General features: G+C 38.9%; 1 protein-coding gene across 1 annotated transcript in view; it reads right to left on the bottom strand.

The window, feature by feature from the left end:
- LOC125328594 overlaps positions 1–26,239 on the bottom strand; it is a 184,900-nt gene that overhangs the window by 63,946 nt on the left and 94,715 nt on the right. Inside the window, exons 17-19 of the mRNA XM_048309507.1 lie at positions 6,174–6,392; positions 4,088–4,340; positions 455–618 (exon numbers count right to left, since the gene is read on the bottom strand). Of these exons, the coding sequence (XP_048165464.1) occupies positions 455–618; positions 4,088–4,340; positions 6,174–6,392 (636 nt within the window). The remainder of the gene's footprint in view (positions 1–454; positions 619–4,087; positions 4,341–6,173; positions 6,393–26,239) is intronic.

The following is a 26,239-nucleotide window of genomic DNA, read 5'->3' as shown; positions in this document are numbered from 1 at the left end:
TCTGGAAGCCACTGCAGACTCAGAGATTTTGCACTTCATATTATATGTAGCTTTCTGAAATTTTTCCTATTTTTTCGCAAGACCCCTTCTTGTAAGAATAAAGACATCTTCCAAAGTACCTAAATGAAAGGTATGCACACTTTACAGCTTAAGCCCTCACACAGACATCATTGCCTGAAGCCAGAGAAGCAGAGGCTTCTAGAATCTATGAAAAATCATTATATCAGTTGTGCTCCTGTTGAGGAAATAAGTGGCTCTGTCTCTGACTTGCTGTGCCCAGCAATCTCAGTGCATTAAAAGTTAAGCAGAAGCAAACCCCTCCTTGACTATCTACAGTTCTGGGCTCTGGGCGTGTGACACTGATATATCTTTTCTGATGTCACCTTATTTTATCTAATTGGAGAAGAGGCACAAGCCTAAGTTCTTAAGGGAATAATAAGATTAGGAGACATACCTTAAAAAATACAGGTACAACACTGTTGATGAGATCATGAACAGGATGGTGTAAAGCATCACTGTGATTAAGGCACCAGGAACTCCTGACTCCCCTGCTCTTAGAAATACCCAGGAGAGTTTTGCAGCATCAGCAATGGGTTTCTCTACACTGTTCCCAAATCGCTGTCATGGAGGAAAAATCAACATAAGAAAATGTCACACCTAATTAGACTATAGAGACAAAAGAACACGAATCTCTGTATAAGAAGGATTTAAATGTAATTTTTGGAGCACACAGTCTGAAACTTAGGAGTCTGCTAGGCAGAATTTGAAATTAACCACAAGATGTGAAATAAATTATTTGCTGACTTATTTTAGTAAAATTAAAATCTACCCTATAGAGGTGGCTTATTGAACAAAACCCATGTCACAGTGAAAATACTTAAAGTGAACTCTGTTAGTGTATTTCAGGGCAAGTGGAAGGGGAAGAAGGCTGAAATTTTCCTTAATGCAATGACCAAGGAGGCATAATGTTGATTTTTTTTTATTATTTTCAAAAAATCTATTATTTTCCCTTTTTTCTTTTTTTTCCTCATATCTAGTTCTTAAGAGCTAGCTACTGTATTGACATATTATTGCCCTCTGCTGGATCAATTTAGAAGAATTCAACTACATATCATAGGTCTTCTACTGTTCAGAACTTAAATAAATTCCTCTCTCCATTTTTCCTTTTTAAAGGGACATGGTGATGGCCATATCCATTTTAGATCATGTTGACATGTTTTGCAAGGATGTGAAACTGCACAACCAAACCATCCAGTGTCCATCATTCAGAGAGGGACCCTGTGACCTTTAGGCTTCAAGAAACCTGCACCTTTCTGAGCAGCTTGCCTAGATTAACCCTTAGGAAGCGTTAAAACTTTCTGCCCATTTCTGGCTACCTTTGCAGCGATGTGCATAGTAAAGGGATGACAGCTGCAAGTCCAGCTACAGAAGGACTGTGATTCTTGAGCACATTTTTGTTCTCTCTTCACCATTTGCAATGCTGCTAGGTTCTGTTGTGGAAATTGAAGGTCCCAGGAGACTGGTAATGACATACAAAGACTAGTCACTAATTCAGATCCATCCATATTTGTTACAAAAAGAATTAAATATTCTGGTTCTCTTCTATGTCCCTGTTTCATCTCCTCTTCTCCTCTTTTTGGAAAAAAAAGTAAAAAAAAAAAAAATTTGGCTGCTTCCACTGCTTTCTTACTGAAGCAACTGTCTACCAAGGAAAATCCTCTGCACAGCAGTCACGTCCTGACATTCCTCCAGAGAGGCAAAAGTCTGAATGGCAAATAAGAATAAATTTCTCTCTTATCCAAGTGGTTCTTTCTGGCAAACCAAAAACGGTGTGGGAGAACTGTAGTTTTCTATCCTTTTTTTCTGACAAAGGTACTCTGTTATTCTGTATACCTTCTGTGGTCCTCAAAGACATGATCCAAGGAAGGCGTCTTCATTTTAAATAGCTTAAATAACATTTGTCAACTTCTCTCTCAGGTACTTATTGCACCACCACATGTGGTGGTCATGTGAGCCGTTTGCAGTGCCCACTGGTTTTTCCAATGACACGCATCCCTGTGGCCAAAGAGGTGTTATTGTTGTCTGCATTTTGGAAGCCACAGGCAGACAAAGTGAGTGGGGTCCCAGGAAAGCTCTGTCAGAACTTTAACTTGAACTGCATAGGAATGTTTCTTATCCCTGGAACATCCTTCTACAGGCTGACAGTAAATCAAATCTGAAATAACACATTTGACACAGCATTTTGGACTATGATTTGAAACCCCCCCAAATATGCATCTACCCCCCCCAAATATGCATCTGCTCTCTAGCCTTTCCTTAACAATAAAAAAAATTAGTTAGTAAACACAGAAACCTTTGTCTCCAGGGCCATCTGTCATCTTTTGTAAGTATTAAGGCCATTTAAAATACTAAAATACATTCTAGCACTAAAATAACTTATATTACCACAACACAATATTTTAAAAAGGCTTGATCTAAAATAGATTGGCAAGCAAATCTGAAATAGCTGCTGAAAGAATGCCAAGAGTAAAAAAAAATTACAAATGCAATAATGAAAACACATGTAAGAGATATAGTTTCATTTTGGAAAGGATACATACAGTATATTGTGTAATATTTGAACAAATGAGTTTCTACCAAAGATAATCTTGGCGGGTAAGACTGCCAAATTTTCAGTATGAGGTACAGAGAGGTGTGTACATTTTTAATACTTTAATGAAAAGCTAAGTTACTTTACTTGTATCTCACGTTTGCCCCTGACCTAGTGCTATTTGAAATTGATAAGTAATCCAGTCTGTGTAGAACTGAGCACAATTCCACTGAAGTCAATGGCAATGATTTTCTCAATGCAAGTGTGGGAAAGATAAGGCAGACCTCATCCTCTCTTCCAGTTTTTATGAATACGTCAGTATTAGAGGGGAGAAAAAATCTATTTAAACATTTTAATATTTCTACCCTGGTTATTGAGGAAATACACCTTTTTATCTTAGGGGAAAAGCAATCTTAATACAAATTACAATTAAAATTCAATTCTGTGCATGTTTTACATAATGAAATTTTAAAATAATTAAATAAATAAATAAATGCAGGCTGCCCAAGTGAAAACTAGAGCATGTTGCCACATGCTTAAACTATTGCAATTACCTCTCAAGTGAGCTCCAACTAAATTTCTTGAAGTGCTGAATTTTAATTTTCAAAACTACTGCAATAGAAAACGACATATTAAGAGTGAAAAATCACCTGCAGAGCACAGGTCAGAGGATGAAGAACCAAGAGACCTGAGAAAAGCTGATCCACAGCAAGACCTGTGGATTAGTGCTTGATCTGGAGTGAGCAACAGAAACATAGATGACTTTGAAAGATCAGCAAGGGCAGAAGAGCAATATCACAGCCCCAGGAAAACTCTCAGCATCCTGCAACCATTGACAGGAACCGGTGTCACAGACACAGTGAGACTCAAATTTGAAATGTGTGCTCTGGGAGACTGGGCATTATCTCAGATGTGATAAAAGTCAGGAGCCACCCAAGCACAGTTGGGCTACACAGCCCATACATAGGCACAGAAAGAGTTGGGAACTTTGCTCTCCTGATGTTACGTATGATGAAACTCTCTCCTTAAAGATGTCTGTCTTTAGATCTCACAAGCCTTTTTAGGTGTGCCAGTAAATTATATTAACTATCTTGCCAGAGAAGTGCATGATAAACTCTATTTTTTTCATTTTGTCTGTTTTGATGCTTAGAAAAATCTGAAATGTTAATAATCAGGATTGCTCATTAACTTATCCCCATTAACATCCAAAACTGCCATAATTCTTTTCAAAGCAGATGCAATCACTCCAGCAGTGGATTTACTTTCTTATCTCCATGTATGGCTTTTACAGTGCTCTTAATTTTATGCAGAAACACAGTGACTCCATTAGATGGGAATTTTGTTAATAAAAAGGTAATGTATAACATTATTATTTAATTTCTTTTTAACTTTCATGTTCCATTGCCGGGGGTGGAATTTCATATCTTTCAGTGATTCACTGAATAAAACAAACTTCTACATTAAGTTCTCATGTCCAAGTTATTTTAAGTGACTCACCCCCAGGAATGAATCCACTACAAACACTGCCAAGGGGTCTAGCACTGTCCATAGTCCCATAGCTATGATAAATTTTGACAAGAAGGAAGGGAATGAGTCAAATAGCTGCTGACAGCCCCATCTGATCAGGACCATGAGAAGCAACCCAGCATTCAAGGTTAGTGGTCCCACCACGACCATGGCCAACTCTTCACTGGTGTGCAGCAAGGAGTTCTGGTAGCACAGTTCCACAGTGTGAGGGAAGAGCTGGAACCTGTAAACAAGCAAAAGGAGAGCATTTGTGCTCCTGAGCAAACCACTGAAAGAAGGTAGAATCATGCACATTGCACTGTAAAGTTGCATCCCTATCTGGGTCAAAATACTAAGACCAAAAGCTGTATGAAGCTAGTCAGAAAAATAAAACTTTCTCTTCCTCCTCTTGTTTCTGCATCCTTGGATCCCCTCTGACTCTCAGTTCACTGGGTCCACGTCCAAGCTCTAGGGACTGTGCAGGAAAGGCTATAGGAAAGTATTATCTTCCAGATGCACCAACATGAGCACAGGCTCCAGGAGCTCACCCATGTCTGCACAGCAGCACCTTTGGGCACTGCACAAAGCAGAAAATATGCAGAAGACATAGCTTTTATCATGCCTAAAGTGATTGGAAATGTCCCTCTTCCCACCTTGAGATGGTGGGATTTGCAAAGCTCATACGATGAGCAAGTTTGCTGGCATGGTAAGAGACAAGAGCAGCTTGGCATTGTGAGCTACACACAGATGCTGAAATTTAAGGCAAAAATTTCCATCCAGTTGAAGCGGCCTAAATTCTGTTTCCTAACTAAAGGTGAACTGGTTTGATTCTCACTCTGTTCCCTACTTGTGAGTGCTACCACTACATTTGATAGGACTAGAGAGTGCTCAGCTCAGTCTCATTGTTCAGACACACAGCTACAGACTGGGATGCTGATCCAGGGCATCTTGGCTTGAGAACATTATCCTTTATCTAGCTGACTGCCTGGGACAGCTGTGACTAGTGGCTTTGAACATGACCACCACTCTCTCATGCATTGCTTCCTTCTGTTGAGTTTCCTTTGTTTTCACAGACTCCCGATGCTTGGCCTCCCAGAAGTTTTACCGCCAGCTGGCCAAGCCAACACAAGATGTGCAAGGCCAGAAGTGAGAGATGGCTGGCTTTACATTAAGATCTAGAAGACCACCTTAGCAAAACCCAGCACTGTACAGAGTCTGCTCAGACACCCTGTTCAAATTTCAGCCAATAATCAATACCACTACCACACCAGACATAAGTCAGAGAGTTGCATGTTGCTGGCTCCTACTGAGTGATTTGGGTTTGTACAATGATTTAAGGTGAATAAAAGAAAAAAAAGTTTCTATTGGAGAAATATATATTTTACTAAGCATGACTGAACCTTTTTGCTCTGTAAAACCCTTCTCTATCACACAGGAATATGCATAGGGTCAGGTATATATCACCTAGTGGACTTGTACTCCATCTTTTGGTTATTTCATGCCAGGTAATGACAAGCAATGATTTTCCTGCAACACTCTAGAGAGGTCTAATTCCTGAGCTAAAGTCAATGTATCATAGAGTTAAAATATGTCAACTCATTGCAGTACTCACAGTAAAACTGATATATCAAAGTTAAATTCCTCTAAGTATTTTACTCATAGATCACATTGGTAACATGAATTATGATTCAAATGCTTCTTCAGTTTTGTGCACTCCTGAAGAATGTAGAAATACTTTATCCAAAATGATAAATTATTCTTCTGGAAGGTACATAACCTGCTGAGTATCTCAGATGGGAGAGATGTAGGCCTGACAGAAGATACACAAATGGACACATCATGTTCTGGGTTTAAAGTTTACATTACTAACACTTTCACCTGATATGCACGTTTGCATATCAACTCTGGGTGCAATCCTTGTTGTCTTAGTTTCTGCAGGGGTTCCTATCAGAGCTTGTATGTAGAGCTCTCAGCAAGAGTCTGAGTCATCAATTCTCTTCATAGTGAAAAGGACATGCTTTGAATCAAACTATTAGGTGAAATATTCTGACAGAGAAAAAAGGATAGCAGGACTTACTTTGCAACAGGAACTGAGATGGTCTGAAGGAAGAGCCATTGACTCAAATAATGCAGGTAAAGTCTCAGGAACCAAAGCAAAACTACCAGCAGTGTGAGCAGCCAGAAGTCCCTGGAGTGCCAGCATGTGGCTCCCAGCTCCGAAAAAGCCGTGTATACCACGAAATGGAAATGCTTGACAACCTGCCTGGACAGTTTCACATCAGCAGCAGAACGGCAGCTAGAAATACATGGAAACAAAACAAAGAGTCATTTGTAAAAACGTATAAGAGACAGCAGTTGCTGAAAGACTGCAGAGTCCTGCTGTACAGATAATATTGCACAGGTTCTGGTCACAACTTTTGATTAAACAATGTATCTGACATTAAAAAAGAAGAAAAGAAATGTTTTTTCCATGGCAGTCTAGGTGAGAGGTGGCTTCCTCCCAGAAATCATGCCGTCACTTTTATAAAGACAACAAATCACATTTAAAACTAAGTTTTTAAAAGCTCTCATTTTGATTTTAATTTTTCTCACAAATTGTTCTCTGAGGAACACTTTATCACTTATTTTCCTTCTGAGAAAATGGTAAAATAACTTGTCATATTTGTACTGAAAAGTATTAATTTTACTGAAAACCTGTGAACAGCTTTTTGGCATTTGGGTAAGAGCACTTCAGTAAAATATTTCCATACACAATGTGGGATAAAACTCCTCTTTATTTTCAAGTAAACGGGGAACTAGAAAGGAACTTGCTCTTTAAAGGATTCTGCTACTGAGTGTGGTGTGATTTTCCCTTTAAGCTAGTTACTGTAGTGCTTCAAAGGAGGCAGGGGGAGGAAATGAGATGCTGAGATGCAGCCTTGGCATTATGTTTCCCAGAAACTGGAGTCTCTCAGCTGATTCAAAGCTGAAAAGACAGTAGCTTCTTTGACCTTTTGAAACTTCTAACTGCTGTGCTTATTTCCACTGATTTAAATGACTAAGCAGCTGAGATGCACAACTCTAGAACTGAACATGATGTCATCATGCTCAAACTGTTATTTATATTGATTAAGGCTTCTGAAAGTTCAAAAATATAAAGGTCTTTTTGTGGAAGAAAACATGCTGGCTTTTTAAAGTGTAGCATGTGACTGAAGAAGAAGCGACAGACATACTTGCACTGTATTTTGTACTCTTTTAAAAAACTTTTCTGTCTACATATATTTCTTAAGTAGCTGTGTACATTTCTTCAGCAGTCACAAAGAGAACTGTGAATAGCCATAGAGAAGAAACTTTAAAAGTTTCTGCATTTAGTCTAGATTTGAGTGAGAAGGAAAAACAAACCCCCCAAACTTGCCAGCCATAAAGCTGGATTTTGAGACCAGCCTTGGCATCATGTTACTCCTGATTCTCAGTGTTGAGCAGGATGCACATGGAGGAGACGGCATGCTGTCAGCCAGCCCCTTTGCTCATGAGAAGGCTCAGACTTTAGCTACATGGTTGGAGAAGGAGAGGACAAGAAGTTGTCAGGAACACAGCACAAAAAAATAGGTTTTGGGTCAATGAAGGCCTCAAGTACAAACCACTAAAACTTCTCACAGAAACATCTGTTGGGCTAAGAAAGCTGATTCTTGCAGTGACTGTAGGCTGATCTGTCAGGGGTTTTGAAGGTTTTTTCAAGTTATTTCAGTCCATTTTGCTTATGTCCTAATCAGTCACAAAGTCCTACTTTAGAGACAGGGCCACATCATGAATGGCCTTCCTCATGTTGTAATTATTTTCCCACAGCAGCCTACAGGAACATCACAACACATTTCATTAACATTATGAATTCATAGTCTAGGCTTGTGGGAGAAGGAGACAAAGAAAAATGTAAAATAAGAAATATAATTGACTGTGGTATTATACTACAATAACCATGGAATTCTAAATGTTCTGAACTCTGCGGCTAGATTGCACTACACTTCCTTTCATATAAAGAAATTTTTGTCATCCTTAATAGCTTCCATCAAAATTTACTCTTAAAGCATTCACTCTTTGAGAAAAGTTAATAGGGCAGGATTAGCCACACTGTATTTTAGTTAGACCAAATTGTTTGTTTGTGCAAAAAAAAAAAAGAAAAAATAGTACTATCTTAGCTCATAACACTCATCTCATCCTTCATCAAAGAAGCAGAATTACATAGATGTCCCACCCAGCCTCACCCATGTCAGAAATCCACATCCTATAGGGATCACTGCCAATCTTCATCTCTGTGCCAAGAGCACCAGTAACCATATATATTTCAAAAAAATCTGGATTTGGCTCAACGCTTCACGTAAGAATCATGTATTACTAGGTCATTTAGTCTCAATTTACTAATTGAAGCTACCTCCAAATAAGCAATACCAGAGTGAAACTTTCAATGGACCACCTGTAAAAGATTTCAAGAGCATAAATCCTTCTTCTAACCCAACACACAAATGGAGAAGGAGAGCACACTGCTCAGAGCACTGAAAATACTCAGTCCTCTTTCATTCACAGCAGTCCTAGAGCACCAGAAATAATGAAAAACCTGGGTTTAAATAATGAAAAGCTGGGTTGGGAAGGTGAGTAAACTTCTTGCTCACTGCAGCAGGACCTCACAGTGCAATCACGACTTTCACAGGAGCTCCATGAATGCACTTGCTCCTGCTCTGTCCCTCATTGTATGGAAGCTGCTTCTGTACACAGTGTGAGCACACCATACAAAGTGTGGCTTTGGAACTGCCCTAAGGTTTAGGGAGCAATGAAAATATTCAACATGTGCCTCCATCACTCCATTGCTCCACACACTACTTCCACTTTCAAGAGGTAAAAAGAGAGATGATCTCTGCTGAGACACTGGCTCTCTCAGCCATGAGAATCCATCTGCTCAACAAACTTATTAATGAAAGCAGAGAAATTCAGAATGTTCTCACTTATCAAACCCAAAAGGCTTCCACTGAATGACCCTGCTTAAACCAGCTGAACAACACCTATGATGTCTTTCCTTAGTTGCACCTTTCCTCTGAAAAAAGCAATAGAAGCCCAGAAAGTCCACAGTAACCCAAGCTTGCTGGAAGTCAAAGAAACCAAGAAAAATATGTCCATTGGGTAGAATCAAACAACATTCGTTTTTATTTTTGTAACAGCAATTATCCTTTTCAAGACTTCATGGTTTTCATCAAATGCCTTGATCATAGTTTCCTGCTTTCAAAGGGAAACTAAACACTTTATTGTTTAACTTGTTGGAAGTCCAGATTCTGAGTGTCACTTCTGTGCTGGGTTATACTTCCCTGTGACTGTGTAACACCTTGACATGACCACCATCAGCCAGTGGTAGAAACTGGTGGAGAATGTAGCCTACACAGTGACTCAGTGAAAGTCCCAGCCCATAACTGGAATATCTTCATTTACTTTAAAACGAATTCAGTTGGCCCCAACTTACTTGTAAGTTTCAGCAAATTGTTCCTGAGTACTCATTAATCATGCTGTAAGGCTGTTTACTGGTTGCCACTTCAAAACACTAGGCTTAAATGACTTCTCTCATTGACTTTTTTAAAAAATGAAGAAAGGAAGAGGCAGAAACATGAAATGAAATGCACCAAACAAGTGGAAACAGCCCCTTTAAATATTTTTAGCTGGTGTTAGTAGTAAAAGCTTGGGGGAGGCGTGACAGTACTGGCAGATACAGTTTTCAGAAGAGATTTATATAAAGTTGCTGTAGGGCAGAGAGCATGAGTATTACCTTTCAAAAACAAAACAACCCCTCCACCCACAAAATACCAAACTTTAACCCTTGGGTGAAAACTATATAAAGTTCCAAATGAGAAGCCACTTGAGCATTGGATTTATCCATGATTCCTTGGATTACTGGTTAGTAATTTGGCTGAATGTTTTTGTTCTAGGGCATTAGTTTTGCATTTTTCTTTGGGAAATGCTGCAGTAACAAATAGCAGAGACAGAATTACCATAAAAGCAAGTCAATTATTTCTATGGAAATTGTTCAGAGGGGAAGAAACGATGCACAGATTCTCTTAAGCTGCACTTGATGATGATGACAGAAAAGTAATGGCTAATAGAAGGCAGTGTGTACTGTTGGGTGACAGCTTTGCTGCTGACAAACTACGGTGAACATTTGTATAATGGACTGCAAGGCTGGCACTTAGAACTGACGGTGGGGTAGATCCTCAGCCGATGCAACCCTGCTTATTCCAGAGCTACACTGATGCACACCAGCTGAGGTATTCAGGATCTATCCTGAATGTATCTATTATTTACATTGCATAAAATAAGGCAAAATAAATGTTTCTTTGTCACCCATACAGGCAGAGAAGATTTAAAGAGCAAATGCAGACAAGAATTAGTTTATGCAAATTACCGTCAGGGAGTCATACACAGTCCTTACGGCCCAAGAGTCAGTGCAACATGTTTACTCAGTTCACAAATAAAAAAGACCCCTCCCCCCCACCAGCCTAAATAGTAGGTATTTAAACTTAGGGCTAAGTCCTTTATGGTTTATCAACAGAAAAGAATATGCAGGAAATGCTGCCCAGTGTTACTACAATGAAATGTTATCACTTTCAGTGTGAAATCACACCTGTATCTGAATGCACATCTAAAATTAGTACACTAATACATGCAACCCTTCAAATGGAAACCAGTTCAAAGCACCACTGATGAAGCATGAGGCTGAAAGGGAATATGGTTCATTCCATTGTGCACAACATAAACATATATATAAACCACATAATTTTTTATCATTAGAAGGATTTTATTATTATTCCCTCTGCACAATATTTTTCCTTTTCAAAGCTCGTGCTGCATTACAAAGAAACTGTCTTTATCCCAGGCTCTATGGTGATGACACAAATGACTTTGCCCAATAAGCCAACGGCAGAGCTGTGAACTGACCTCTGCTGAGTTACAGTCCATTATTCTATCCACTGGATTCCTAATAAAATATTACTTTTTTGTTTATATGTATGCAAAGTGACTATAACCAGGGAGAGCGTTTGCCAAGGATGGAGACACTGTTTTTTCCTAGGTCTTTCTAGGACACACCTATGCTTCACATTCTTCAGTTTGCAAGCAACCAAGAAAGCAGGTATCACAAATAGTTACAAGGGTTACCTAGGGTCTATCTGCTGTGAGAGAGGTGACAAAAGACCTGAGGGGACATTAGGTAGTTCCTTAACATAAAAATGTCCATAGGAGAATTTGGCCTACAGCTTACCAAAAAACCCAAAGACATGGTACAGAAGAAATGTTGGAAATCATGGCACGTTTATTTTTCAGGTGCAGCTGTGGTGGAAAAAAGAAACTGCCAGAACCATGCAAAATCCAAAATCCAAAAGAATTAATTTAGGAATTAAACATTCTCACAAAACAGGGAAAAAGAGTAATCCAATAACTGCAATTGTTTTGGTTTATTGCAAAGAACATGACGCAGGTACATGACTGCACCTGTAAAGTCACATGCTGCCCCACCAAGCTGGGGAGGAGGAGGCTGATGGTGGCTGTGCTCCTTCCAAGGTCCAGGCTGTGCCAGCTCATAGGAGATGGCCAGCAAGCAGTAAACTCTGGATCAGCAGCAGCTTAGGTGTGTTTGCATTACAGGCATAGCCAGGAGCCAGAACAAACACATCAGCGGAACTTTTCCCACAACACACTCATGGGGTTATGTGCTGGCACAGCTGTAGCCTTGGAGGAACCACTATGTTCTTCCATGCTGGGGGAGGAGGGGAGTTGAGGGGGGGAACTCTGGGTCAGTGGGCCAAGAAATACTCATTAAAGAGAAAGGGAAGAAAGTGCTGACAGCTTCATATTCCTCTGGATATAACTGCACTAGTCTGAAGATGGTGGACAGTCAGCTTTCACTATAAAAGAGTTTACGACAACAGAAAATTGGCAAAGAGCAGCAGATTCATGTCCTCAGCAGTCCCTTTACCCAACAGTGTTAGGCTGGCAGAGGAGCCCATCTCCTTACTTTAGCTAACTAAGAACTTCCTAAGGGAATTGACTGAGACATTCACAAGAAGAGATTTCTTACCCAGCTGGGGAAGAAAGCACTGGAAGAAGAAAGAATCACAAAATTTAAGCAGAGTGGCAATAGAGCTGGAGGACAGTGTGGTTCCCTGTAGAGAGCTGGCAAAGCTTTGCACATTTCAGCTTTGAGCAGCATCTGACAATGACAAAGCAGAAATGACAAAAAACAAAATTATTATCATCATGGCTGCAGTTTAGGTAAGCAACTAAAACTTCGCCTATTTCATGCTTAACTACATTTTCAAGAGCTTAGTGGCTTGGCAAAACAGTCTGGAAATCTTACAGCAACAGACTTTGTTAAAATATTCCAGTCTGGTTGCTTCCAGCTCTGGATGGGTACAAACATGAAGTGAGGAAACTTGAGTGTAGCTTTCAGAAGTTTTAAGCAGCTCTGGTTTTTATTTCATTCTAGAAAGGAACAAAAGGCAGTAGACAGCCTCTGTTATTCATCCTCATGACATGACTAAGCCAGTCAAGAAGCAAAAGAAAGCATGTAACTCCTCCCCTACTTAGTGCCCTCTGACTGCTTTAAGTAAATAAGACGACAGTGAATGAATGAGAAAAAGGCACAAACCACACAGGGGAGGATGCAAGATGTCAGAAGAGGTATAGATCTCAAAAAACACAGCAGTATCGGTAAAGCTGTTCACCCAGTAAGTAATGCTGAATGCTCAGCCTTGTGCATGAGCAATAAAATAGTGTTTAGGACCTGGAGAAGAAGTTTACAGTGTCACATTCAAGCTCATCTCAGATTAAAAAGAAATGGAAAACTACAGAAAGTGAAATGTTAGACTTAAAACATCTATAGACATTCAGGAGAATCAAGATTTCAAACTTCTTGTTGATGTTAGTAGGAGCATTCTTCCCTATCCAGAAGAAAAGAAATACATATATATTTGTAGGTAGTACTTGTGCCTAAGCTAGGAGAGTCCCCTGTACCTGATGTGTGGAACGGTTTCTACCTTGACACAGAAAATATCCCCAAGGACATTTGCTCTGTCTGGAGGAAAAATGCAATCTTCCTCCTGACCAAATACATATCTACTTCTGAGAGCCACTAAACACTCAAACACCATCTGTGAGCTGTGCATTCATCTGTAACACACCAATTTAGCTGGCAGGCCATTGGGAAACAAGACTCTGAAGTTGCCAAGTTAAAATGGAAATCCAGTTCCAGTTGAAACCCCACCAAGCAAACAGGTGAGATAACCAACAAACATTGTAGCAGAGAGAGATGAAGCTTCAAAATAAGAAACAGCCTTGTGGAGTGGATTTAAAAAAAAAAAATTAAAGGAGGTAGGGGGAGGGAAAGGCACAGCTTTGATCTTTTCCATCCTGTACTTAATTAGCAGCAACATCACACTAGGAGCATGGGTCTGTATTGCTGGAGACAAACATCCACCTTCCTTCAGTGACAACCAACAGACTCGTGGCTGTTGTGGGCAGAGCAGGCAGAAGGCACACAGCACATCATGATCCTCCACTTCAGAAAGACCTTTTTCTGTCTGGCCATACAGCGATTAAACTTCATCTCACACAAACACACACGAGCCACAGGTCAAAGCCCTTTGACTTCTATCTGGTGTTCCCAGCAACAGCCTGAAACAAAAATTGAATTCCTGCCTGCTTGCATTGCTTCCCTTGCCACAATTAAATTGTATGTGTGTGTAAGTGCTGGAGTTAGGATGTCAATTGTTAAACCAAATGTACCATTCAGTTCTCGTGCAGATTTATAATACTGATGCACCATAGGAATCGGTGGGTGTAAGGATAAAAAGAGAGGAAAAAAAAGTGAATTTATAGATATAAGCTTGTAGACAAAAATGCTTCTAAAACACCATTAGTGTTATTCCAGTTATCTCCAGAAGCTTCTGTACTGACCTGACAAAAATCACTTTTTCTTTTTCATAGCAAATTTACAAGGAAGAACTAGGCAGGAAAAAATAGCTGGAGTCTGTGGGAACAATGGAACATGTATTTAGAGGAATCTTGACATTGGAAATTATTTTTTTACTCTATATCAATTTTAATTTTTTTTATTTTTATTACTTTGTGCAGCAACGTGTCCACGAACAGAAGTGTTTGACTCAGGAATAGCAATCCATGAAGAGAATGAAGTATGACGTGACCCAGGTAACACCAATTAAAGTACAGCTAAAAATAAATCCTTGTAGATTCAAACATGGCCAGACAAGACAAATCATGAAACTACAGCAAAAATATAATACATTAACAAAAGAAATCTCACAAACAGAAAATTGCCTGAAATGTTTAGAGTAATTATGAGGCATACATTTTCCAAAGGTAGCTATAACAATTTTGGAAGAACTCTTCTTCACGGTTTGATGAAATAGAACAATCTCAGGTGTGAGCAGAAGACTGATGCTATAACACTGCATATTAAAAAATCATTTTTGCTTTAATACAACATGTTTTCTCAAAGAAGTAAACCTCTGTTAGGTCAGCTTAATTAAATCTTTAAGAGCTTTCAAAAAGAAAGGACTTATGTGCATGTGCAGAATAGCCTAGGACACTATTATATTCAAAACACCATTAAGTAGTTATCTCAGAAAACTGAGATACTGTACAGATATCTTAAATTCAATTACATTATGAAAAACACAGTTATAGAAAATGTTAAACTGAAATATTTTTAAAAGATCTTTGTAAACACCACTGAAATTATGGTGGAAATTATCCATACAATTTAGTCAAACAAAATGCATCACATAATAATGGTATTAACTTTTTCTTTTCAGTTTAATGCTGTGTTATTATATTTGCTGCCTATTTTAGAAAGTAATTTGTGTTGATGGCTCTGGAGAAAAACCAAGCATTAAAGAGCTAATTTAATTCCTTCTGAGCTATGTTCAGTTCAAAAATATTTCCTTCACAATGTCCCAGTACTGCAGAATCTGACTAGAAATCCACCTTGAACTATGTGCACTTTGACTAACTCTCTGCCCAAGGCAAAATGATCCTGCATTCAGCAGGGTTTTATCCCGGTCTTCTAAAGGACTTACACAGAATGTACCTGATATAACTGGACCAGAATGTCAACCATGATAGAAATTATGATCAAGACATGGAGGACACATAATGAGAACCTTATCCATTTTACAGTGGGCTGCTATTGGTGGGGGAGTACCTTTAGGGGGTTGTTTACAGAAATCAGGTCTTCAGCCTTTAAGAAAAAAATAGAGAAAGAAAAAGAAAGAATGAAAAAGAAAGAAAGAAAACTGTATAATTCCTTGTGCAGTGCTCTCCTTCCTGCTTGTTACACTGTATGACACAATGGATACTAGCCGTGTTTAAGGTGTTCAGGTAGTATTATAATAGGCTGCCTGGCTGCCTTTGGAAAGAAATGTCACAAATTTTCCTTCAGTGGCTTTATTCCTCTAGTTCCACAGTACAAAACAGAAATTTAAAAATTGCTACAGCTTGTCTCTCAAAAATCAATGTGTGATTGCTAGCTGCACTGGGAGTTTGAGGGATATCCCCTTATCAGAAGCAATCTCTAGATAACATACTTTCCTCTATTGCCCATAGCTGCATGTAAGACATGGCAAGACAAATGCCAGCTTCCTTTTCTGTTGGTATCATCTATTGATCCAGTGAAATGCTCTTCAACTGAAACTTCCTTCTCAAAGGGGACATTTGCTATGAGAAGCAAAGCTTTCTGCCTGATGCTAAGAAATCCTAAAATTTTCTGCTAATTGTCACACAGTAATATAGTAATGCTCATCTCTAAAAGTGTAAAAAAAAAAACCTAAACCAACAAAACAAGCCCAAAGGAGGCAGATGCCATCCTTTTCCAGTTAGAAATGTTGCTTTTCAATACTGAAAATGCAATATAATAAGCTCATTATTAGTTTTCTGTGTGCTTTAGATAAAAATGCTCTCTATGTTTTCCTTTGGGTGCATTTCCTCTCAGACACATTCAGAACTCCTATCCCAGATGCGACCAAGTGGCTCCAGTTTGTGCCAAAACACAAAAGGGTGTCACCATGAGAAACAACAGTATCAGAGAATAGCAAGAAGCAGAGTGGTAAGTAGAGGATGCTGGGGTACAAAAAGGACACTAGGCCTACAGAAAAACATCCCAGCAAAAAGAACAGCTACATTTGTGCATCTACAGAGAGAGGAGAGAGAGAGATAGCATAGTGTGCTGGCCTAAGACATCAGCACCACCAGAAAAAGCTTTATCTAACAAGAGAGCAGAAAATTAAGATGTAGAAAAGACACATTCCTTTTAGAACAAAAACTGACTTGTAAAAATGCTAATCAACATCCATGTGGATCTTTGCACTTTCAAAGAGGTTTTTGTATGGCCCCTAGATGACTTCAGTCCATTCATCAAACTGAAAAAGAACAACCAAGAAAAGCATTTATCATGAAAATAATCTCACCGGCACTAGAATGTTTTGGATTTTACACCCCCAGCCAGAAGAAGGTTTTTGCTCAACAGTAAAGGAGTGGCACACACTTTACATATGTTGATAAGCTTGTTCCTTCAGTTCAAATATAAAGAAGTATCACACTACTTATCCCCCCACACACAATTTCTAAAAAGCAAACATTTAAAAGACACTCAGTTGTGAGACTTCACTCGTACAATAAGGATTTTCAGTGGCAAGGGAACTGACCTTCTAGTAGGTCAGGACTGAGCCTTTCTTTCTGTGAGGACAGCAACTGAGGTACCTCCCTTGGCCAATAGGTTCAGAAGTTACTAGGGAAGACTGACAGACAGTCTTGCTGCATATACCTTGCCTTCCTAAGGTACCTGGCTAAGAAATAAACTCTAGTGTTCAGGAGCCATTAGACCAAAGCTTCCAAAATAGGAGAATAATGCATTTGGGCAGAACAAAAGATTTGTTATTTTGCTGTCTCTGATAAACAACAGTTGGCAGGTACTGAACTTACCATTCAAATTAACTTCTCTGTTTGTTTGGTTTGGGTTTTCTTTCCCTGTGTATATTTGTCTGAAAGTGTATTTGTAAATAATACTCTTTGTTGAAACATTTTTTTTTTAACTCATGGAAAATATTATTTTAAACTCTTTTTATAAAGATGTGATTCTTCTTTTTCTTGGAACCCCTAGATTTTTCATCCAACCTGAAAGACATACTGCAGTTTTTCGAAGAGCCAGGTTCATCCAGACAGTAAAGACAAGAAACACTTAAATAACCTTCAGGAGTGACCACAGAGGTGATTCTGAATTTAGGTTTTAGTTTCCTCTGCTGAAAGGCTGGATTACTGGGGGCAAGAACAGTTTGTCAATCAGCCTTAACACTTATTAATTTTCTACACTTCTATCTACAATAGAGACTATCACAATCACAACCCTAGAGGACAAAATCTCATTCTCTTTGACCCATAAGCTTTCCCAATACTGGTCTGAATTCAGACAAGATTTCACTAGCTTGTAGTACACAGTGCTCCTCTGAATCCATGCGATTCATAACTCATTCAAACAGAAGCACCTACAAAATAGTCATACCTTCCTCAGCTGGAAAACCTACCCTTGTCAAAACTCAGTGTGACAGATTGACAGGGCTATGGGGATGATGCTCTTTCCCCCCCCTATAGCTCTTGACAGGATGTGTGTAGCAGGATCCTTATTACTCCTTCCTTCCTATCTAGAGCTTTTTGTTTAATTGCAAAGCCTAATAACCACATGCATTTATATAGCGTTATTTTTGTTCAGCTAAGTAGCCTGCTCACCTTTCTATGAATTCCCTTATGTTTGGTGGCAACGTATGGATGCAAAAGCTTCAAGAAGTCAGGGGGCAGCCAGGGTGAGATTTCCAAAGATACCAAAAGAATTTAGCTGATTAAATGCAACTAGAAAGAGCACTGTGGTTATAGGATACAGGCTACTCTGAAAACCTCCTCTTCAGGTCAGACAATAATGCTCTTGCAGGTTCTCTGTATTTTATAGCCTCTTTTTCATGCTTAGCATGTAGCTTTAATAATCTTTATTTCCTTAAGGATCAACCTAAAACTTACGTGATCCACAATGCATCAGAACTTATATTTACATTAAAATTTTAGTTTTCAAATCAGTATCATGATGGTGGTGTTTTAATTGTGTAGCCTCAAAATTTTTTTTAAACACTTTACTATTTTTTTATTTTGCTTCTGTTTTAATCTGAAGGCATATTGGTTCAGGTCGTATTTGATGTTATTCTTCCAGCTTAAAGACTTCAAATCATCACAAAAAAAGAGAGACAGAAGGTTTTGGTGGCTTAGTTGTTGTGTTGCATGGATTTTTTTGTCTGCTTGTTAAATAGTTTTTGCTTGCTGTGCTCAAGGTTTGAAGGTAAAGTTTACAAAGACAATGCTTTTTGACAGTGAACCTTCTGCTACATTTTTAGAAGCACTCAGCAAATTCCAGCAGCGGGTTTCTAGACACAAACGACAAATACAACCACTCCGTGATTTAGATTGGCTTTCTGTTTGTGGGTCATGAGACTCACTGCTGAGCATGTCAGAAGTTGGCTGTGGCATTTAATGAAGGTTGTCAGCAACTTCATAGTTCCCACAGCAAAAGAAAGACTGTGCTCTGGCTTTGGTTTTGGGGCATGGGTTATTGGGGGTTTTTTTTCCCTTTCTTCTTTTGGAGCTTTGATTGGAATTTGGGACTGGAGTTAGTGGATAAACTCAGTTACTGCTGAAGAATCAAATTTAAAGTATGGAACAAGCTGGTGCTTTGAAAAACATTGAATTGCATAGGTTTCGTTTTTTTCAGAGACTTCATTTAACATTCAAAATAAATATTAAATTTCCCTTCAATTTGAAAGTTTAGAGTCACTCACGAAATTAGGAACAATAATCATACTCTATTATGCCCTGTCTCATGTGTGTCTCGAGAGGGCTGTGACTTGTCGTAGCATGAAGGAACCTAGAAAAATGATTACTTGCTGCTTCACGCAGAAGATGCATAGCTCAGATGCTCATTAATGAGGCAAAGGAAAATTAATTGACATGTCTAATAGTTCTTTTAATATAGCCTCTAAGCCTTGATGTGTCAATTGTCAAATTACCCCTGGCGTTCTTTCTTTGTCTCAGTGATCTTGTGCTGCATTACTAGGAGAGAAAATTAACATTACTTTCCTGGGCCTCTCTCAGCATACTTTCTGGCCAAGGGTGTTAGACCTCCAGAAAAATGAGATGCATGCAGCCCAGCTGCCTTAACCTCTCTCCAAATCAGGTCTAACCTCCCAGACTACAGAACTGCAGCTTTGGCTCTGTGTCAATGATGCACCTTTCCTGGGGCATACAGTGGTTAAAAAACCCACAAGCTTTAAAAGCCTAAATGTATCAGCCTTTCTACATGTCCTTGCCACTCTTCTGCACTCTTTTGACTTAGGTTAGAGTTCCTTTCAGCAAGCCAGAATCCTCTCTGCCTCTGCTTCCCCAACAACGCTTGCTCCAACATAGGCAGTGAAAGAGCATTCCTTTTAGAGCTTCCATTCTTTTCACATTATTATCACCCAGCCCAGGCTGGAAAAAAAGCTGTTTCCAATCATTTGCCTGTTAGTCAACTCTCTGCCTGACAGCAAATCCTTTGATCAAGACTGTTATACTGTGTATATTAAGCTCATCTAAGTTTATATAATGGAACTTTATAATTGTCGCAGCTATTTCAACACTTGTTTCTGTTCTACGTGAGGCTAGGAATAAAAGGAAACACAGAGAAGGCATATGGGTCATATATTGCATCTGCTGTTTGTAGTCCAGGACAAAAGTCCATGGGATTCCCAAAATTAAACAGCATCTGAGAACTTCATATTGGCAAATTCTTTAAGCCATAATTCCAGAAACTGAAGAAATCCTGATTTTAATGTGATTTGTTTGGGGCTGGTTTTTCATATGTAGATTAAGTGATTTATTTCAGAAATTAGCCCCTTAGCAGATCATAGCAATAAATCTCCTAATACAGAGCCATACTGGAAAATGCTGCTCTTTGTGCAGAATGAAAATCACTGCAAAACAGTATATCAGATCTTTACGATTTTGTTTAAAAAAAGAAATTAATTAATTAAAAATCATTAAGATATTTTTCATTCTATAATAAATAATCTTTGCCATTCTGCTTAGGGTTTTCATATCCTTGGGCTTTCTTGTAAGGAACAGATTTGCACGTGCTGCAGAGCATAAAAACACTCGATCCAGTAGTTAAGAAAGTACTACGGAAGTACTGTCCCACAGAGCTGCAAGTGTGCAGTAAGCCCGAGAGCAACAGATTTCTTGCACATTTGAAGGCTATTAGTCCACACACAATAGATTTAGCATGTTTCAGGCACAGAGGAGTCCCTTCTCATGTGCTGTAGAGCAAGACTGTGCAGCCGAATGGATGCATCTGGAATTGCCACATGGGCTGTCAGAGATCCAGACATCTTGAACAAATGTTGGAAGCCTTCAGCTTTCATCCAGGCCCAAAAGAAAGAATCTGGGAAAAGCCAGGTTCTATGAAGCTGGGTGAGAAATGAACATAAAATTCGGTAACATTTCTCTGAATGTCTTTCTATTATGTGCTAATTTTTGAATAATCCAACCAATCAGCACTAAAAATTCAGGGAATACCAAAGCTATCATTGTCCTGAGCACTATTGATTTTGACAGAAACTGAAAAAAGAAGGCACGGAAAATACAGGAGAAGAGGCAGAAATGGCAGAGAGAGAGTTTGCAAGCACAAAAAAAGGCGTGTAAAAACCATCCACATTAAGCAGAATGACCGTGAAGGTCTGTATCTGTAACATTTTTCCATTGCAACAAGAATATAATAAGGATGCTGAGGCACAGACAGAAAGAATATTTTCCAAGATAAAGCAAGCCAGTAACAAGCTGGGGAAATGTCCTTATTGTCCATTTGTTCTTCTTTCATGCAAAATCTAATTCTTTTTTGCTGAGATCTGGGAGTTACACGAGTTATTTGCCAATGCAGGCAAAAACCTTACTTATTTCATGCTGCATGAGACCTCACTTTAACTAATACATGAAGGTCTCTTAAAAGTTTTTAATTGCAGACTAGAGATGCATGAGAAGTAGCTTCCCCTTCATGTGAAGGTTTCCAAAAGACAACTCTGACCCAAAACTGCAATGAAAATGTTGAAAACAAAATGTTCATGTACCGATATTTTGGTTAGTGAAAGGATCTGTTTTGATAATTTAAAGTGGCTTGAAATTATTTTGACCTTTTCAACAGAAAATTAACCCATCTTATAGATTAAAATGTGGGACATAAACAGTCATTTCAAACAAATGTTCTTTTCAAAATATCAAGATGGAATATTTCAAAAGTCTCCAAATTTTGTTTCAATTATCCTTTCCCACAATTTCATTTTTTGAAAGTCACAGTTTTCCAGTGCAAAGCGCTTTGTCAAAAAACCCCTGTCAACCACAGCAGTAATACCACACATTCTTGATTCTGATGGGGTCATATGGTTCCTTCATTTCAGTGGGTAGCTTGAGACAGGCTGTAAAATACTGGTGTGTCACCCATTCTGGCACTGTTCTGGCAAGTTTTGTGACAGATCATACAGGGCACTGAGATTGCATTCATAGTGTGAAGTGCAAATTGAAAATACATCTTCCATTGTGTGTGATCCAAAGGATCTGGGGACTGATCTTGTGCTGAGAGACTGTGCTGTGCTCTGGCTTGGACAGAGGGCTTCCAGAAGCTGTGTGGGAGGACAGGGAAATGCTTGGCCAATCACTGGCAAAGACAAAGAGGAGAGCTCCACACTGAGCAAATCACCCCTGGTATGCCACTGAAAGGCAAACCCCAGTTTTCACTACACAAATAGAGCAGCTAAAAGGTGATTGTGGATCTGTCTAATCAGTAAACAGTGAAGTACTGAAAACCCTGGTCAGCTGTCTTCAGTGGGTTTTGGAAATATTTTTCCCACAAATCTTCCTTTCCTCCTTAGCAGCAAATAAGCTGGGACTCAATTGTAGACAAGGGCTTGGTACAGAGACTTGAACAATAAACTGGTTAGATTCATTAGGAGTAGAGTGGAATGACACAATGTTGGAAACCTAAGCAGCCAACCTATGAGACCAGCTCAGTTAGAAAAGCATCCACCACTAGTCTATTTAAATTCAGAATGCCAAAGGTAAGGAAAGCTCGCTGTGAGCTACAGCTACTTGGGCTCTCTCACTGTAAATATGAACAAATCAGACATACATTGCTTTTCACACTTCCTTTCTGTAAACAGCACATACTTCCTCTTGTAAATAGTACAACTAAACTCCAGTTTCTCAGCTGACATTACAGCCCTGCTGAAGCCAGCAGATTTGAAAGCTAATTCACATTGTCGAAGTATCTGATCTGTTTTCATTTTGCTTATTTTCTTCATAAGTACTTGATGCTTTTTATTCTACCACTACTTCTGAAGATTTTAGAATTAATAGTATGCTATCTTTCTAGCGCTGCGCAAGTACTAAAGCAATACATTGCTTTTATCAGAATTATCAATTCTGATATGTCAGTAGTAGGGCAAGCAACAAAAGGGCTCTTCCAAGTACAAACTTATTTATTTGCCACTTTTCTTGTGTGCATTCTTATCCCTGAATAAAAGTCATCTCTACTGGGTAAAAACACACACTCTGTAGTCTTTTCTTGAAGATTTCTAATGAACACATGGGGTGAAGGCGTGCTCTGAGTCCAAAAGTCTTACACTATCCAGACCAGCAGACTCAGACCCAGCGGGAGAGAAGGCAACACTCAGTAAACCTGGTTCATGTGGAGGCTGCAACTTTATTAAATGTAAACCACATTATGGGCTTATTTAAATTAATGGTCACAGTGGGTGCTCAACACCTCTGAAAGACTCTGCACTAGGACTAGCTATAAAATTTTCCATTGAGACTCCTGTGTGAAGGGGAGCTGAGACTTCTGGCTAGTAGTGCTTGCCAGAAAACTGCCTTTCTGTGGGAATTTTTTTCTTGATAAAATGTTCAGATTTTGGTGCTGGAAAAATAGAACTCCTTTTCCCCCCAGCAGTTGCTCTCATCAGAACCAGTAACCAGCTGCTAATTTCCACAAGCCCATGTGCTCTGTGAGGCGTTCTTGCCAGGTCACCTCATTTGGATATAGCAGAGTCTAATGTACCAATGTGCAGTGCAAGGGGCTGACAGACCACACTGGACATGGACATGCACACAGCCTGCCTCAGGGGCCTTGGATTCCAAGGAGTAGGGGGAGATTAGACCTGAGCGCCATCCCCTACACCCTACACCCACTCCAAACATGCTCAGTTCTCCACCAAAGAAGCCCAGGAGGATCGGGACGGTAGGAGACCCCCTCTTGTCCCACCTTGGTCAAGAGGACCAGAAGACAGGGACCACAGAGGGTGTCACGGGACCTGCCTCTGTCACAGTCGACATGCAGCCAAGTGACAGCTTGTCTGAACTAAGTCACTTAATTCTTCTGGACTGGATGCTTCAGCTTTGTTAAAAAGATATTGCTTTCTAGGGGGTGTGGAAATCCCTAAATTTCATTAGCAAATTAGGACTGTTAAGAATGGTTAAGGGAAAGAAGCAGGTGGTTGAACAGCAACTCATTATGCTTATGGACAGTGAAAATCTCTACAAAATACTCGGCTGAAAACCAAAGGAGACCCTTTTCTGGTTAAACAACAAGAGCACTGTATTGTAATTCACTCTTGCAAGAAATAAAAACATTTTAACTGAGTCAATGGCGATTTTCTGCATTATTGTAATACTTACAGTGTCACTGTTCAACAATTGCTTTCAGATTACAAAAGAAAATTTCAGACTTTTAAACATCCAAACCAATAAAGCTACGTGGAGAGAATGTTTGTCATTGAAATAAAAATTATCCCAAATATAGAGCTGGAGAATAATTTGTAAAAAAAACAGAAATATTGCTGAGACATTTTAATAGCAAATAAATAAATATGGGAAGATCATGGAACTGTGGCAACTAGAAGTTTGAGATACTAATTAGAAACTAAAGAAATTAAAATAAAGAATCACATAAATTAGCACATTGAGCAGTACCAAAAGCAAATATATTTCTATACAAATACTTATATCAGTCTACATTTATGCTTTCACATTTTGTATAACCCCCAATTTTGTAGGTGTAAAAGAAAAATATATTGAGGTTGACCTGGGATCACATAAAAAAGTCTTTTGAGTTGTAGTATTTTATTTTCCTATTTCTCTTCATTTACAATGACAAGATAATGATTCACAGAATCACTGATAAACAGCAACTGTGTCCTTTTTTATTTGTTTCCTAACACTCCTGGAAAGCTTTATAGTAAACAGTTTAGAAGATAATGAAAGGTAAAACTTCCATCTGAAAAGGTTTGATTCAACAAAATTATTGGGACAATCACTTAGGTTAAGTGTTTAGCCCAGAGGGCAGTATAAAATTTCATCAAAATTCAAACCATGCATAAATGATCTCAGACTGCAGTGTCTATTTATACCACACAACATGTTAGTCACATTTTTCACTGACGATTGAAAGTAATGATGAAGCAACTGATAAGGATGAAAGACTGAATATGTGCTATGCCACCCATGTATAATTCAGTTAGTGGCAAACATGGATTAGAAAGTATCCTGCAACAGCATGTGCTTTCCAACTGCCTGAGAAAAACTGTGAACCACTAAAAAGGGAAAGGGGACAGCAATGAAACCAAAAATATTTCACACAAAAATAACACACAAATTAGCCAGGTAAAGAAGAGAGAGTTATTAAATCAGTGGGTTAGGGATCCAAAGACAATGAGAAATGCAAATACAAATCAAAAGAACATTACAATTTTATATCTTTTAGGTTTGGTGTTTTCTAAAAAAAAATATTACTGGCTCTTTTAAATCCAGAGAAAAAAGCAGTGGCAGTGGTAGTGAAAATTATGTCATTTTGCTAAATCTGAAATCTTCAAATTTCAGTGAACAAAATATAAGGAAAACTTCAGTGCAGAATCTCCATTTAGAGTGCAAAATACTGTCCTCAACCTCTAGGAAGAAATAGTCATAGTGGAAAAAAAACTTTACACTCCTTTTTCTAATTGAAAGCTTTGATTTTGTCATTCTGGGGAGAAGCTGTGAGTTAAGGATTAAGAAAAAGGCCTGTGATTTTTCATTTTAATCCTAAACAAAGACAGAATCTTTAGTTGATGACAGCCAGTGAAACAGAATAACAGCTATGGTACATAATGTTATTTATCAGCTGATTATGGATCATTCCACTGACTGTATCAGCTATACTCAGACACCTGCTGCAGATTTTGTCTGAACTATTAGAACCAGCTCTGTGCACTGACCTTCAGCTGAAGTTCTGTGGTTGTTAAATGATGAGTCCAAATTCCTTGTTTTGTTATTCTATAAGCATCTAAGGTGCTGCACAAACTAATAAAATTGTCAAGTCATGCTTCAGAGAGATTGTACTGTAGCATTGAAACTGCACAGTGAAGGATTAAACACAAACCTAAGCTGAAAACTATGTACAGGGCTGTGGTTTTTGTACAGAAACATGTTAGTCTCAGCAGATTCAGGTTATCATCACTCCAAGCAGAGCTAGATGTTAATGATTTGGACCTGCCTTTTTGGGGAGGATGGGATTGGAGGAAAAACTTCACAGATATCCTGAGGAGTTATCTACGAGTAAAAGTCATGGGTTAAAGCTACACATGAGATGAGAGGTGATATCTTTGGTAGTAGGGTAACATCAGCAGAAGAGATGCCACTGAAGTGTGGAGGGAGGCTAAATGGCAGAGGACCTTACAAATGACTGGGAAAGATTATGCTATGACAGATGCCTCCAATGATAGCTAATTTAAATGCCATTAGGTGCATTATATTTCACATGCAGACAGTCTACATGGTGATGGAAAGTGTTATAGCAGGTTAGCATGAAAGTTTATGCTTCAGTCAAAGCAAATTGTTATGACTTCACTGGAAATGGCACTTGAACAGCTTACCTCAGCTGAGGATCTGCCCCTCTGTGTTACTGCAGCATTTGCTGTCTAGCAAAATACTCAGAGCAGATTCTAAAGGTGGTGGAACTTAAGC

The sequence above is a fragment of the Corvus hawaiiensis genome, chromosome 1 (assembly GCF_020740725.1).
Source record: "Corvus hawaiiensis isolate bCorHaw1 chromosome 1, bCorHaw1.pri.cur, whole genome shotgun sequence".
In the NCBI taxonomy this organism is placed as follows: domain Eukaryota; kingdom Metazoa; phylum Chordata; class Aves; order Passeriformes; family Corvidae; genus Corvus; species Corvus hawaiiensis.
This window is presented reverse-complemented; position numbering and strand designations above follow the sequence as displayed.